We start from the raw sequence: 17,020 nt of genomic DNA, 5'->3' as shown, positions 1-17,020 counted from the left end.
CCCCAGCCCCAACTAGGGTGGTCCGGCCACCCCGAACCCCCAATATTGGGATGGCCAGCCACCCCTTAATTTTTTATAATTGTTTTTAAATATATAATATTTTATTATTTTTTTTATTAATGAGACAGATATCATATTTATGGCGTCAATTAAAGAGATCCTAATCATTAACTAGATATTTTCCAGTTCAAAATAGATTGAAAAAAATCCTATTTCGAAGGAAATTTCTGTCCATATATATAATGAGCTTTAATATTTAATGTACATATTAAATGCTTAGACACTTTGCACCATTTTATGTGGGTTGAAGGATATTTCCTCCAAATCAGTTTGGAGGAAATTTCTGTCCTATATATATAATGCTAGGTAATTTGTGTCAAACTAGATTTTTAAATTTTGTTTAGTTTTGAAAATTCATATTATGTAAATGTTTTTTTAAAAAAAAAAAAAAAAAAATTGCTAACGTGCATGCTGGGGGTGCTGGGATGATGATAGTCCCTAGCTAGCCTCTTTATGGCTCATTTACTTCCCTTGCAAACTTAAGAAGAAAGGGAAGCGTAAAGTCCAACTTCAAGTCTTCAACCAACATGCATTCGCCATTCAGAGCATGAGAAGCTAAAGTATAGTAATATTAATTATGTTCCCATGAATTATTGATTCATTTATTTCGGAAACTTTCTTTCTCCTTACGTAGCTTTAGGTGTGAATGAAAAAACCTCTCAATTTAATGTTATCTTCAACTAAATGATGATTCACGTTCGATCCCCACCTTTAGACAGTACACGAGAAGATGAACTTCAAAAATGGGGGAACAATATTTGTTGTAGGAAATATCCCACTTGATTTTGTTTTGTTGTGCTATTTTAGAGTTTGAGAATTTTATGTCATGTCACTCGTAAGATTGTTGATGGTGATAACAAAACGTATGATCAAAATCAATTGAAAGGCCCCCACCCGCCCGCCTGCCATATACATTTAAGAGAAATGCTAGAAAATGCATTTTATTTAACAATATTGAGATGTGGCAACATTGGCCAATAGGGTGGTTTCAGTCACCCCATTTTGCTTTTTGAGGGCGCTCTTTTGTTTTAGTTTTTATATTTTTTTTTTTATTTTTAATATTACTCATTGCCACATGTCAGCTTCGTATTGGGTTGACATGAACTTTTGTCAATTTTTTTACGAAAGTTAGATGAAAGTACTATCTTTGTCTTTAGCCATAAGTGATGTATCTTCTGTGATACAAAATAAAATCTAAGTGAGAATAAAGTAGTTAAATCACATGGTACAAAAACGTGTTAAAACCTTTTATATATATATATATATATATATATATATATTGATTTAAGGATTAATAGAAAGTCTTACATCAACATTATGAGATAATTATAGAGAAGTGCTACACTTTCCAAAAAATTTTCTCCAAAATATGGTCCCAAAAAATGTGTCACAATATTCTTATGTAATCCATTATTTTAGAAAATGTGTTACGAATTCATAGAATTGCGACACATTATTTAAGAACCATATTTTGGAAAAAAAAAAAAAAAGAAGAAGAAGTATAGCGTTTCTCATTCCATATTAATACTGACGTAACAATTTCAATTAACTCTTAATTGATCTAAAGATTGTTTAGAACTGCTTCGTCGGCAGATAATAACAACAATATGATAAAAATGAGTTTGTAGGGTTAATTAATCTACTTGTAATGGTAGTAGCTATAAGTATAAAATGCACGTACCATTATTGTCCCAACCCCTTGAGGTCAACATTTGCTATAACCTTATTATGAAAGATGACGACTCCCAACTCCCACTAAACCCTCATAAATTTTGGTAGTTGTTTAATTTGGTTTTTATGTCCATATCTCCTTCTTCTCTTCAGTGTGAGTGAACACTTTTTCCATGTTTTCCGTCACACAATGAACAATGCAAATCTGATTTTTCCCTTGTCTTGTCTCTGCCGCAGCCTGACCTGCCCACCCCAGCATCTCTCCTCTCCACCTGTCCCAGCTGCCATTAATGTCTTCTGTTTAGACAGATTTTCGAATGATGACGTGGGATGGATCCCGTAAATATCTGGTATCTCTTGGGATTGCTTGGCTGAGAAATATCAAAAGAAAAGGATCAAAGCTGCCGGCGTTGTCCGGCAAGGGATAGCTCTGATGCCTAAATTAGTCACAGTGTTTAAGAGAAAATATAACTTTGAAGATAAAGATGATTAGGGATATTCAGTTAAGGAGAGGGAATCAAAAGTTACCAAAATCTGAGAAGGGACCCCCCCTTTTATAGGCACCAGGTTGCAACTGTTCATTTGACACTGTGGACTTTACCGAGGGTCCACATGTCAAACAATATTTTATATTTAAAGAAGGATAAAAAATATCATGCATATATATACAATATTCCGAGAGTAACACTCGGTAGTCCACGTAAGACTCGGCATACCGAGTCTTATAACCAAGCGTTGTGCACTTAGCTCAGGTAAATATATAAATTTACCGAATATAAAAATAGTGAACAGTAAAAATGACCGAGCTTTAGTGATGGGCTGATAAATTATTTTACCGGGCTCAACATAGCTGGCCCATGATCCAATAGTTACCCCCCAATTTCCTAGTCTGACAGACAAAGGAAATTTCATATTTCAGAGAATGGGTCAGCTGTTTTATAAGTTCGGTATTGTCTTTGGTAAAATAAAGTGAATTGGCTCTTGAATTTTAAAATTTTGAAATTTGAATTTTCAAAAGATAATGGTTGGAACGTTTTAATAATTTACCTTGAGAGCCATGCGTTGAGTTTCCTGTGGTTAAAACTTAAGGTAGCCACGTGTCAGTCCCTGCATGGAGAGTAAGAAAGAAAAGGCGCCTCTTGCTGAACCCTAGTCCCTAGGGTCTTAATTGCGCCGCTCCGGTTTTCCCTTCCGAAAACCTTTAAAACTCTTCTTCCCCTTTATTTGTTCTCCACTGTTTTCCATTTAGAAGCCATCGTTGCACCTTCTGAGCTTTTGTCGATCTCTCTTTTTCTTTCAAAACTGGCCTTTTTCACTCAAACCATTCTGCCGAGTATTACTTCTTAAGGGTTGTGTACTTCAGAACCTCGGTTGAGTCTGTCCCTTCAGCCGAGCCTTTTGTTCACCCCAACTGCCCGATACTTCATTACTTGGATTTTCTTCTCCCCTTAATTGAACCCTCGGTAGGTCATCTCTGTTTGAGTATTTCCCACCTTCTAATTTAGCAGGGTCTGACTTCAATTCCTCGCCAACTAGCCCCCGAACATCAACATCTAATGAGTCGCAGAATCGAGGATGTCTCTAGTGCGTTGGGTGCTTTACACCCAATCACATGGGAGTCTAAACTATCGGGGGAAGATGAGTAAGAGGTTCGTGAAATTTGTCACTTCACTAATTCGGTTCAATTACGCTTTGATGACGACAATGTTGGAGCTGTGGTGGATGCCAATAGTAACGAAGTCTGCGTTTACCTAGAGATGTTTCGGGTAGGTTTGAGACTTCCGTTCATAAGGATAGTCAGGGAGCTGCTGAGTCACATTCGGATAGCTCCTCATCAGCTATTACCGAATGGGTGGAGAACCTTTTTTGCCTGTATGATCGTTTGGCCAAAGGTTCTTGGGGCAGAGTATCCCCTTTTATAGTGGTGGAGTTTTTAAAGGTCTACCGATTAACCAAATGCCCCCAAACCGAATTTCTTTTCACCTTCCAAACTAGGAAGAAGTTAAAACTCCTCACCTTCAGATCCACATATACAAGCAACAAAGGGTGGAAAGACGAATTTTTCTTTGTTCGAAGTGACTGGGAGTTTGCACCTTCAGAAGTAATAAGGGATCCGAGTGTCCCTCGGAAAACCATCGCCCCATCGATTCGAGGTACACACCGAGCTTAGTTTTGCTTTTTATGGTTTCTTCTTTTTGCAGCAAAGCTGATCTTCATGTATGCTTCCAGGTCAACAAGAACCGAGCTTAAACAGGGAAGAGGCGCAGCGAGTGAGAGACGTTCTTCGGTATGCAGAACTTCATCCACTAGAGGTGGATTACGACGCCCTCATGACCGAGGAAAATAAGGTTATGTACCTATGGACCCCTACGCCTGCGAGGGTGGTGGAAGTTGCTCCACCGAGAATACCACCTGCTGTGGTGCAGAGAAGGCCGATTGCTCAACCTGCCGAGCTTCCAAGAAGAAGAACCACCATAGCAGAGAAGCAGCCTTCTAAGGGTAAAGGAAAAAGGAAAGCTGAAGAGGCTTTCTCAAAGAAACCTTTGGAAAGACTTCCAGTTGCTGCCAGAGTCTCTTTGGCGATCGCTGATGAGCCTGAAGACCCTGAGATTCCTTCTTTGGAGAAGAAGAAGAATACTGAGGGTAGCTCGCAGGAAACACGGTCAATTGTTGATTTGGAGGCCAAAGAAACTCAAGCACACTCGTTTCCTGAAGTAACAGGGACAGTACCGGACACTCTTCTTGAAGAAGAAAGAACCGGCATCAAAAGTGATTCAGGGGCATTCGGAGTAAGGACACATTCTGAGGTTGAAGCGCCCGCTCCTTATGTCAGAGCATATTCCTCGGTTCTTAGGGGTGTCAAAGAATTCCTAGGCGAACAAGATACATTAGCCCGAGATGTTCTTCTTGCAAACCGACCCCCCCGTCGTCCTCTCACACACCAGTGAGGCCCGGACCTCCCTCCTCCAAGGCTTTAGAAGTCGAACCAATCTCGGCGGTTCCCCTTCCTTCAACTCCTACTAAAGCCGCACACCAAAGTGCTTCTGTTTCTTTGGAGGAGGATCCAGTAGACGTCGGTGATATTCTCAGGGAGCTCGCCTCAAGGATGCCAATAATACCGCCGCTCACCGTGGTTTACCCTGGTCAAACCGAGGCTAGGAGCTCATCCATGCAACCCGAATATGTACATACAAAAACCGCAGCTGCTGGAACCCATGCTGCCGAGGAGCCTATGATTGCTGAACCCTTGGTCACCGAGCCTGCTGACGATGTGCAAACAACCACAAAGCCCATAGTTGCTGAACATATAGTTGCTGAAGAGGTGGTTGGCATGCCTGAAGATGCTGAGCAATCAGATGCCGAAACTGTAGCTGCTGCTAGTGGAGTTGCGGGAGCCGATTCCAACTTCCCAGCTAGTGGGGAATCAGCCTACCTTGGAGAGTCATCTCAGCTACCGAGAGGGGAACCACCGAGTGTTCCCATGGAGAATCCCACTAAGGCTCGGCGAGCAGCTGATTCCTCCGCAGAGCGCACACCCGATCCGATCACTTGGACCTTTGGAGAGCCCCTTTCTCGTTTAGGTGATAACTGGCTCGGGAATCCTTTCACTCTCTTAGCTGGTCTGATCCAGGTCAACAATACAGTGGACATAAGTGCCCAATTTCCGAAGGAGGAGATGGAGCACATGCTGTACCACCAGCTTGAAGTAAGTGCTCCTCTGTGTTTTTGTGTTGTTGTTTTTTTTTTTTTTTTGGTAAGGTTTTTGTTCTAATAAACTTCTTTTCGTTTGCAGAGATCGTTGCACAGTATGAACTATTACCTTCATTTCAGAAGGTCTGCCAAGAGTTCGGCTCGGGAAATCGAGGATACCAAGAAGAAACTTGCAGATGCTGAAGCTGAAGTAAACCAACTGTAGGAGTTGTGCTCTCGGCAAGGGAATGAACTCCTTCAATCCAAAGAGCAAATCATCGGGTTGGAAGCTTAGCGTATCCAAGCTAATTTTCAGATTCAGGAGCTGGAAGCTGAGTTGGCTACTAAAAAAGCTAAAGGTCAGAGGTTGCTGACTGACTATTCCACCCTGGAAGATGAAGCCACTCTGCTCAAAGAGAAACATGCTGATGCCGAGCTACCGAGTCTCGTATTAACTTGGTTTCTGAAGAACTTGAGGAGGCTCAAAAATACTCAGCTTCCCAGTGTACCAGAGTCGAGGTGGCTGAGGGAAAACTAAAGATGACTGAGGAGCAACTTCTGGCTATTGAGAAGAAACGGAAATCAACTCAGGAGAAGCTTAAGGCTGCTGAAAAGAAAACTGCAAGTTTTAAGGGGAAATTCTCTCGAGCTAAAGAGCAAGTTGCCATATAGAACGATAATGCTCGGAGTTTCTACAAGCAACTTTCTTTTGCTTCCTGGGGTCGGGATTATGGTTGGGGTATAGGTTTTATCTCAGGCTTCGAGACTTTCCGGGGTTGGTCAAAAAATACACCCATGGGTGTCGACCTTGATACAATCAAACCTGGAGACATCCCCCTTACTGAAGAGGCCATTTCAAAAATTTCCGTGGTCGGTCGAGTGTAGATGCCCGACTGTAAAGGCATCACAGTCTTTGGTTTCAACCCATTTGCTCGGTATCAGACTGTGACTTCTTCTACTGTCGCCGAACATCCTGGAGCTGAAGGATCCTCATCTGATGATTCGGAAAAGTCGGTGAATGTATCTGATGAAGAATGGGACCATTCACCAGATGAAGCTCCTTGATACCCTGATTATACCAGTCTTGTTTGAAATGGAGTAGTCTTTGTACCTAATTGTTTTTTGATCAATGAATAGAAAAAGAAAAAAATTTTGTTTATTCAATAGAGATATCGATTCTACATATCCACTCATATCAATTCTGTATATCAATTTTGGTAATTCATGCTATGTATACCCCTTTAATTATAAATTTTAATTTATAATAATGGGAATCTGTATGGAGTGTAAAAATTTTGAACCATTTATGAGCGTCTCAGGCTCCTTTATCTCCGAGAACCTAAGTTCTAAATAATGTACTTGAGCCCAAATTGTTGTGTGAGTGTGTTACGTAATGTTTGAAATTTTTGGATGAACCGCACGTTGTATCGAGAATGCTCAGTTGTTAGCATATTTAGTTTGGAATGCAATAGTTGAGCATTTTGCTATGGGAGGGCCAACCTCTAAGGTAAAGGTTTAAGCTAAGATAAAGCTTTGTTTTGATTATACTTATGAACTTCTTCCTCGGGAAAGCGCCTTAGCGATTTGTCACTGAACTAAGTTCGGGAAATTCTCCGGCTATATTTCTCTGAGGTGGAACCTTTGGAGCAAAGGTTTTTAAGTTCGGAAAAACCACCTTGTGTGACGATATGTCCGAATTCTTCTTTGGGAAAGCGCCTTAGTGAAATTTTACCAAACTTAGTTCGGGAGATTCTCTGGCTATGTTTCACCGAAGGGTAACCTTTGGATAGAGGTTTAAGTTCGGAAAGCGCTTTGTTCAGCTATATCTCCGAACTTTTCCTTGGTAAAAGCGCCTTAGTGATACTTCACCGAGCGGTGCTCAGGAAACCGAAAGGCATTTTTTAAACCAAAAGGCATGACCTTGTAGCAGTATAAGCCTCGGTCTGTGATGAATGATGTTTTATCCTGATCCGATGGATGCATGAAGATTTTATTATAACCATAAAATGCATCCATGAAGCTCAGCAACTCATAACTGGCTGTCGAGTCAACCAATGAACTAATATGAGGTAGTGGAAAACTGTCCTTCGGGCAAGCCTTGTTAAGATTAGTGAAGTCTACACACATCCTCCATCTGCCAGAAGACTTCTTAACCATCACCACGTTGGCTAACCAGTCGGAATAATATACTTCTTCAATAAACTGAGCTTTGAACAATTTGTCTACCTCCGCGGCAATTGCCATATTCCTCTCAGGAGCAAATTTTCTTCGCTTTTGTTTTACCGGCTTTACTTCTGGGTTAACATTCAGGTGGTGAACAAATGTCTTTAGGATCAATCCCCGGCATGTCCTCAGGGGACCAAGCAAAGACTTCTAGGTTTTCCTAAAGAAAACGAACAAGAACCTTTCTAACTTCTGAAGTTAATTGAGATCCGATCTTAACAAACTTTCCTTCGGCTATCAATATATCAACCAATGGCTCGACTAGTTCCTTCTTCAACTGAATCTTCCTATCATCACACAATTGCTAATCGCTAACAATGCTGATTTTGGGCATTTCTTCAAAGATGTATTATAACACTTTCTGGCGACAACCTAGTCACCTTTAACCTCGCCGACTCCTTCAACTGTCGAAAATTTCATCTTTAAATGATAGGTAGAAGTTGCAGCTTTCAATTGATTCAAAACCAGACGACCGACGATCACATTGTATGCTGACGATCGGTCAATTACCAAAAAATCAACCATGATAGTGGATTGTTTAGGGGCGGTTCCTGCTGTGACCGGAAGAGAAATCATTCCAATGGGTTGAACACGCTCCCCTGCAAACCCTACCAATGGTGATAAGAAGGGCTTCAACTTCTCTCGGACAATGCCCAATTGTTGAACGACTATCGAATATAGAATATCAACCAAACTTCCATTATCTACCAAAACTCGGTGAACAGCATCATTAGCCACCGTTAAAGTTATTACCAACGCATCATCATATGGCATTGAAATTTCTTTTGCATCTTCCTCTGAAAACGTTAGAATGCTCGATTCCTGTTTCTATACTTTGGAGGGTTTCTCAAGCAAAAAGACTTCTTGCATTCTCGCTTGCTTGACGTAGGCCTTTCTAGCCGAACTTGATTCTCCTCCGCCAGGCAAGCCTCCTGAAATTTTCCGGATTTCTCCAACTATAGTTTGGTTCTAAGGACCTTGTTGTTTGTTCTAAGATATCCTCAGCTCATCACATCTTGGCCTCTGATTGCGTGATCGGTCATTGCTCCGTCCCGATCGTTGACCCTGACCTTCCTGAGGATCTTTCCCTTTGCCTTTTTCTTCAGTTAGGAAGTTTAATAACTTTCCATTTCTTAGGAACTTTTCAATTTGGAACCGAAGACTGATACAATCCTCGGTTTGATGCCCATGGTCGTTATGATATTCACAAAACTTTTGAGTGTTGCGATTTTGGGGAAGAGCTTTCATCTTCCCCGGCCATCTGAAGCTCGGATCCTTTCTCACTTCCATGAACACCTTATAAACGGTTGTATTTAGAGGTGTCCATCCCACATATTGTTGATGCTGGCTCGGCCTAGGTGGTAGCTCAATCTTCTTTTCCAAAGTCTTCATATTCTGACGATCCCTTTTCTTTTTCTCACCAAATGTTCTCAGCTTTGTTATAACCGAGTCAGAAACGAGCTTACTCTCACTGGCTTTGGATTTCATCAAAGCTGAAATAGTCTCTTATTGATTAATGAACTCTTCAGCTTTGTTGGTAAATTGTCTCAGAGTTCCTGATTTCGGCTTCCGAGCTAATTCAGCCATCAAAGGCCCATCAGTCTTTATACCGTGCATTAATGCCGAAAGAATGGTCTGTTCATTCAGACTTTCTACTGTTAACTTCTCCCGATTGAACTGCAACATATAATCTTTCAAAGACTCATTTTTCCCTTGCACAAGAGATAATAGATATGCTGGGTTTTTCTTCCTTCTCCGAACGGCAAGGAATTGTCCTAGAAATTGCTGTCCGAGATAATCAAAACTATCCACAGACTTGGGACTCAAGCCTCCAAACCATTCTTTGGCAACTCCCTTTAGAGTTAAAGGGAAAGCTCGACAAGCTATCTCGTCTGGAGTTTCATGTAGAATGATATGAGCTCAGAAACTCTCCATATGGTCGGATAGATCTCCACTTCCATCATACTCGTCAACCCGAGGGACCTTAAACTTACTAGGCAGAGGAAATCTCATTACCCGGTCAGTAAAAGGTAAATTGGTGTGCTGCATAAGATCCTCGGCGGCAGACCGATTTTCACCATTTTCAATCAAGAACACCATCTTCTCGTATTTCTCTTTAAGATCTTCAACATCTTTATTTGTAACAACCTTCCCGGTTTTGATGTGATGTGACCGACCATGATGAGAATGGCTACACTTGGAATGACGGGTTTTGCTGTGACTGGATTCACCACGGTGTGATTTCCCACCAAGATGTGCATCATTGACGAACCCTTGTTGGTGAGAGCTCTCCTTGGTTCAGGCATTACGATGACTTCCTTGTATTGAACTTTCAGCGTCTTGTCGAGTTGATTGTTGTTGGGTTAATGGTGGTGGCTCCCCGAGCATTTCTTCTTGCCTTCCTTTTTGTACTAAATCTTCTCTAGAAGGTAACCTCGAGACGATCTCTTCATTCTGTTTTCTCATAGCTTCAATGGACTCAGTTATCCGCTTCAAAAAACTTTCCAACAAAACTGTTTGAGGATTTAGTTCGTGCGACGTTCCAGGAACATCGGTTTGAACATTTGGGACGGGGTGCGGAGGTGTATTAGGGTGTGGGGGTGTGTTAGGATGTGGAGGTGTATTCACCATGTCGGAATTTTCGAGATTAGTAAGGACCGATAAAATCGATTCCCACAGACGGCGCCAAACTGTTTAGACAGTTTTCCGAATGATGACGTGGGATGGACCCCATAAATATCTGGTATCTGCTGGGATTGCTTTGCTGAGAAATATCAAAAGAAAAGGATCAAAGCTTCCGGCGTTATCCGGTAGGGGATAGCTTCGATGCCTAAGTTAGTCACAGTGTTTAAGAGAAAATATAACTTTGAAGATAAAAATGATCAGTGATATTCAGTTAAGGAGAGGGAATAAGAAGTTACCAAAATCTGAGAAGGGACCCCCCTTTTATAGGCACCAGGTTGCAACTGTTCATTTGACACTGTGAACTTTACCGAGGGTCCATGTGTCAAACAATATTTTATATTTAAAGAAGGATAAAAAATATCATGCATATATATACAATATTCCGAGAGTAACACTCGGTAGTCCACGTAAGACTCGGCATACCGAGTCTTATAACCGAGCATTGTGAACTTAGCTAAGGTAAATATATAAATTTACCGAATATAAAAATAGTGAACAATAAAAATGACTGAGCTTTAGTGATGAGCTGATAAATTATTTTACCGGGCCCAACATAGCTGGCCCATGATCCAACATCTTCAAAGTAAGTGAGCCTCTGGCAGTTGAAGCAATTAATGAAGCCCCCTTTATAAATTCCCAACAAGCCTTCTCTCTTTTGTACACAAATTATCTCTACATTTCTGTTCTAATCCTCTGTTTTAATCCACAGCTTAATTATGGAGATCCATCTCCTGCGTATTTTCGCTTTTCTTGCTGTAAGCTTTGCAATCTTTCTTTCTTTCCTTCTTTTTGATTAATTTCCATGCTTATTTTCTAACGAGAATTTGTATATTTTGCAGCTTGCACTGGTGACGAGCCATGCTGCTCTGGCTCCTGAAGAATACTGGAAATCTGTTCTGCCAAACACTCCGATGCCTAAATCTGTTAGTGATCTTCTACACGAAGGTTCGTTTATGGAATCTGAGAGGACCCTTTAAATCTTTTTTCTATGAAATGATATTATGGAAGTTGAATGAGCATTTTGTTTTGGCTTCTGATTTTCATGTTGTTAACGTTGCAGATCTGATAGACGGGAAGAGCACTTCCGTTGATGTGGGGAAGGGCGGCGTTCATGTTGACGCCGGAAAAGGGAAGCCTGGCGGCACTTCCGTTAATGTAGGGAAGGGTGGCGTCGGAGTTGATACTGGAAAAGGAAAGCCCGGGGGCACCAGTGTCGGTGTTGGCAAAGGAGGAGTATCTGTGCACGCAGGCGACAAGGGAAAGAAGCCTGTGATTGTCAAGGTACGATTAAATCATCGTTTATCTTAAAAATTTTAATTTATAATAATAAATAAATTTAATCATTTCATTTAATTGCTGTCTAAAACAAATAAAATAAAAAATAAAAAACTTCACCTAGATCCTCAATTATTAGTAGACCTTTCTAAATTTTAAAAACTCTGAATTTTATTTAATATTAAGCATGATTAAATCATCTTTATACTCCTAAATTTATTTATAAAATTTTAAATTTACTCTTTGTAACCCAATTGTTTTTATTTTATTTAAAAATAAAAACAAAAATCAAAGATATTTGGTATTTTTGTCGGATTTTGTTAAAGTTAAAAGATGAAAATTGACGGATAGGATATATTATTATTGCATCAAATTAAAAGTTCATAAGTAAAATTAATAGTTTTTGAAATATTAGAAATCTTCTCAAAACGGGTAATATATAGTTTCTCTTAAAAGATATTATAAAAATACTAGATACATAAGGGAGAAAGATTTCTATTTTAATAGTATATTAAATAATCATTTATTTCAAAATTTTAAATTTATAAAAAATATAAATTTAAACATTTGATTTTTAAATTCTGACAGGTAAATCCAGGTTCGTCCTTCGTTTATCATTATGCTGCCACGGAGGATCAACTCCATGATAACCCCAACGTAGCTCTTTTCTTCCTGGAAAAGAGCATGCATCCCGGCGCAGAAATGAACCTGCACTTCACCAAAAGCTCAGAGACGGCGGCGTTTTTGCCCCGACGTGTTTCAGAATCAATACCCTTCTCATCCAACAAGATGCCAGAAATTCTGAACCGGTTTTCTGTGAAACCCGGTTCAACGGAAGCTGAGCTAATGGAGCAAACAATCAAAGAATGCGAAGAACCGGGCATTAGAGGGGAGGAAAAGTACTGCGCAACATCGTTAGAATCAATGGTGGATTTCAGCACTTCAAAGCTCGGCAAAGACGTGAACGCAATCTCCACAGAGGTGGGAAAAGAGACCCAGTTGCAGAAATACACCATAGCTCCACGGTTGAAGAAGATGGGAGGAAAGAAAGCTGTTGTGTGCCACAAGCAAAGCTACGCATATGCGGTGTTTTACTGCCACTCGACGGAGACGACGAGGGCTTATGTTGTGCCGCTGAAGGGGGCCGACGGGAGCAAAGCTAAAGCGGTGGCGATCTGCCATACCGACACGTCAGCGTGGAACCCGAATCATTTGGCTTTCCAAGTGCTGAAGGTGAAGCCGGGGAGTGTTCCGGTGTGCCATTTCCTTCCTGAGGATCATATTGTGTGGACGAAGAACTAGATCGTCGCTTGTGTTTGAAATTAACGATATTATATTATATATGTACTTTCCATATAAATCCCGCTGCATTTTGCTACACTACATGTTTAATTAAATAATATTCTATATATGTACTTGTGTACGACGACGTATATTTTAGTCGTTATTCGTTAATAAATACATCCTTAGGCTTTATTACGCCATTTTCTTTCTCCAATGGTGAATCTTCTGTTTCTCCTGTCTAGCTAATAAGACTTACGTATCAACGAGTCCAGTAATGATAGTTATTTTAGCTATTTAAAATATAAGTCTTTGAATTTTAGTTTCTAATATTTTACTACAATCTTTAACAAAAATATTTATTTAACTCACTATTTTTTTTAAATGTTGTTTTTTATCCTTACTTTGAGTGAGAGAGAAATGAGGGAAAAAAAAAAATCTTGCAAGGTGCTACAATAAACTTTCAAATATGAAAGTTTATTTGAAGAAATTTTAGCAAGATTTATATTTTGAAATGCCTGCCGGATGAGAATTATAACTCATAATAGTTATATTTAAGTATAAATGGTCATTTAGAGCATTTGTTGGATATGCTCTGAGTGTTACAACGTTAATATTTTTGAACTATTGATTAAATAATTAAATTTATATTTTTTTTTATTAGTTTAAATTTTTTAGATAAGTAATAACAAAATCGAATCCTTTCCAGGAGAGGTGCCGATTCCTTAAAAAGGAGGGGCAAATTTGTCCAAAAAAAGTGAAATGACAATTTTGCTTCTATTTTGTAATTAACTTCTAATTCCTTATTTAACATGATATTAGAGTCAAATTTATTAAAAATTAAGGTTGAGTGTACACGTGAGGAGGAGTGCAATTATAATTTTTCTTTCTTAGCAGTTTAAGCTTTTGAAACAAGTAGTGATTTAATGTTATCAGAGCCAAATATTTTGTATTTGAACCCTGATTCCGCCAATTAACTTCCGTTTAAATTAAATATTCCACCTATAAAAATTGAGTTTGAACCTACACACGAGGGAGAGTTCTAAAGTATTGATTTAATAATTAAATTTATTTTTTTTATATCAGCTTAATATTTTGGAAAAAGTAGTAATTTAACAGGTATATATAGTAACCCTAGTCGCTAACATTGTAACAGGATCAATCAACTTAGACCGTCTTCAAATTAAAAAAAACTCTTTAAATTATTGTACTAAACAAAAACAAAAAAATAAAAAAAAAATAAAAAGTAAAACGTAAAAAATAAAAACCAATTTTTAAGGATATTTTTTATTTTTATAATAAAATATAGAAAAAAAATTAAAAACGAAAAAAAAAAAAAATCCGATTTTTAAGGATATTTTAAAAAAATTAATTTAATTTTTAATTTAAAAAAAAATAGAAACAAGTAAAAAAATTATAAGAAAGGGGAAAAAAAACAATTTATAAGGATAGTTTTTTAATTTTTGGTTATTTTAAAAATATTTTTAAAAAAAAAATAATAAAAGTTTATTTTGTCAATTTGAAACTTTTATAGGGCATTTTTGTGTTTTGGCTGGTCTTAAGCGGGACATTGACATCTGTTGATAATTTAGGGAGAATATTGACACAATATAGAGAGTAAGGACATGAGGAAAATATACTCAATTTTCAACGAGAGCATACCACAATTTTAATAAGTAGTATTTTTCAAATATTTTTATGCATAAAAAAGCAAAATAGCCCAATTTAAAAATCTACTATTTTTTTTTTTAAATTGTGATGTGAAGTGATAACGACCACTAAATTACAATATGGTTGGTTGATACAATCAACTCCATGTCATTAATGGTACAACAAATATGGTCCCTTAAATTTAACATATATATCCCTCGCGATCAACTTCTCTACAGCAAACAAACTCCAACATCCATATATTTCTTTAGTCCTTCAAAATCTCATTGTCTTCATCTTTTTCTCTCTTCACTGTGAGCAAAAAATAAAAAGTTAAAAATAAAAAATAAATAAATAGAAATCTCTGTTGCACTTTGTACTCTCCCTAAAAGTTTCATTTGTAGTTGCAGTTCTACTGTCGAATGATTGCTGGTTGTATATGATATTATGTTTGGATCATTTGTTCAACTAAGCAACATCCTGGGCGATTTGGGAGACTGATTTATCATTCATAGGATACACCGCATTTTGCTACACAGTTCCATTTCCAATTAAGAGAAATGCTACATACACACTCACGCTCACACTTAAATGAATACAATTTGACGTGACATTAAAAATTGTTAAATTTTTAATTTAATGATAATTTTTAGTGTCGCGTTAAAGAAAGTGTAGGATTTCTCATTATTAATTAATGACACTGTAGAGATATGAGGAAAATGAAGTTGAAAGTCATTATAAAAATAGGGAATGTTAGTATTCTCCTAGGAGAATAACTTCAATGTGGCCAATACACAAAACCCCTGTTTTCTGCTCACCATTCAGTAGTTGCCGTATCAGCTGGAACACTCTAAGAAAAAACACACAACCACACCTAAATATATCAAGTTTTATTAAATTAAAAAAAAAAAAAAAAAAAAAAAAATGTAGAGGGTGGCAGAGGGAGGTGGGGGCGGTTCGCCACCATCCTCAGCCAATGGAGGTGGCCTGCAAGCCAGCCTCAGTGGCCTCCCGGGCCAAGGGGTTGCTGCGCGCCACCCCAGATGGCTTTGGGGTGGCTTGCGCGGCCACCCCAATCCATCTAGGGTGGTCTGCGCCACCCCAAATGGCCTAAGGGAGGCCGCGCAAGCCACCCTCGGCGGAGAGAGAGAGAGAGAGAGAGAGAGAGGGAAAGAGATCCGGTAGCGGGGCAGACAAAGGCTGGCGGTGGCTCAATAAGTGCATGAAAGGATTAATCCTATGTTTTGCTATCATGCATTTTTCTTGAATTAATGAGGTGTCTCACTCTGAATAGTGGGCACAAAAGCCCCATTTTGTGCCAAGACCACATAGAAGACGCTCTCATTCTCCTAATATTCTCTGATTCTAGGTGGATATTATTTTCTAAATAAGTAAAAATAAAAAACTTGGCTCTTACTGCTCTCACTAGATTTTTAAAAAATAATACCCACGTATCACTCAAAAAAAACCTAACATTTTCCTAAAAAAATAGCGGACGGTTGAATGTAGTGTCTTGTAAAAAAACTGTGGCGGCTTAGAACCTAAGGAGGCTTTCACACCACACATGCCATGCTGCATTGGGAGCCGCTCACCTCCAATTGAGTTCTGCCACCTATAATTTGGCACCTCATTTAAATTTTCATTTTACAAACACTATAAAATTTGCTAAATAACTTTTATAAACTGACAAATAGATTTTTTTTTTTTTTTTTTTTTTTTGCCGAGGCCTCGGTGATATTTTTGGCCTATCTCGTTAGAAGGAGTTGATTTGGATCAAGAATAGATTAATAGGTGAAATGACTTTTCTGTCATTGGATGTAAATCACCTAACAATATTAAATATTTCCTTAAACATATTGAGCAGAGCCATTTCGGCACCCAAATATTTCATATATTCTGGTTTGAGATCCTTAGACCTTTGGCTCCCTTGCACCGGCACGCCTAGATCTCCATAGTATGTACCCCTCTATTGTATATGGATACCTCCAGATTCAGTTGCAGATTTAGATGTGGTGTCCTGTGCACCTACATTATCAGGTTTCTTTCTCGGTGGTGCTCTACTTCAACGGCTTCAATTCATCTACTACTAGTGTTCTCTTCTCTACTGTAGTTTCAAAGTTTGCTTGTTACTGTAGTAGGTGTTTTTACGAGATTACCCCTACAAATCGCCATTTCAACCTTTCAAGCCACCTTATCAATTCTTTGGACTGAGTCATTCATTTAGCCAATTCCTAATAGTTCTTAAGTTTTTATTGTGTTGTACTAGTTGTTTTTGGGTCTTTGTTGGCTGCCCCATTCCTTTTTTTTTCTTTTTCTTTTTTTTTTCAGTTTTTTCTTTGATATGTTTCCCTCCTCCCTTATCTCCCTTCCCTTGTATTTGCTTTAGAAAAAAATAAAAAATAAAATAAAAAAATAAACAAACCCTTTAATTACACCTTAATATCTTCAACTCGGTGATTCCATCGTGCCCCTCAATCTCAAAAAC

General features: G+C 38.6%; 1 protein-coding gene across 1 annotated transcript; it reads left to right on the top strand.

The window, feature by feature from the left end:
• The first annotated feature begins 10,975 nt into the window (after positions 1-10,975).
• LOC132189728 (BURP domain protein RD22-like) lies at positions 10,976-13,088 on the top strand. The gene is made up of 4 exons (XM_059604505.1): positions 10,976-11,084; positions 11,169-11,274; positions 11,390-11,610; positions 12,193-13,088. The coding sequence occupies exons 1-4, from the start codon at positions 11,046-11,048 to the stop codon at positions 12,904-12,906; spliced, it is 1,080 nt and encodes a 359-aa protein (XP_059460488.1). The 5' UTR covers positions 10,976-11,045; the 3' UTR covers positions 12,907-13,088.
• The last annotated feature ends 3,932 nt before the right edge of the window (positions 13,089-17,020 follow it).

The sequence above is a fragment of the Corylus avellana genome, chromosome ca8 (genome assembly GCF_901000735.1).
Source record: "Corylus avellana chromosome ca8, CavTom2PMs-1.0".
Lineage (NCBI taxonomy): Eukaryota > Viridiplantae > Streptophyta > Magnoliopsida > Fagales > Betulaceae > Corylus > Corylus avellana.
This window is presented reverse-complemented; position numbering and strand designations above follow the sequence as displayed.

What these genes read in the sequence shown, in the direction of transcription:
- LOC132189728 (XM_059604505.1), top strand. Translation starts at nt 11,046, where the DNA reads ATGGAGATCCATCTCCTGCGTATTTTCGCTTTTCTTGCT. An exon ending in TAGTGATCTTCTACACGAAG is followed by an intron (nt 11,275 to 11,389) that starts GTTCGTTTATGG and finishes TTAACGTTGCAG; the next exon opens with ATCTGATAGACGGGAAGAGC. An exon ending in AGAAGCCTGTGATTGTCAAG is followed by an intron (nt 11,611 to 12,192) that starts GTACGATTAAAT and finishes AAATTCTGACAG; the next exon opens with GTAAATCCAGGTTCGTCCTT.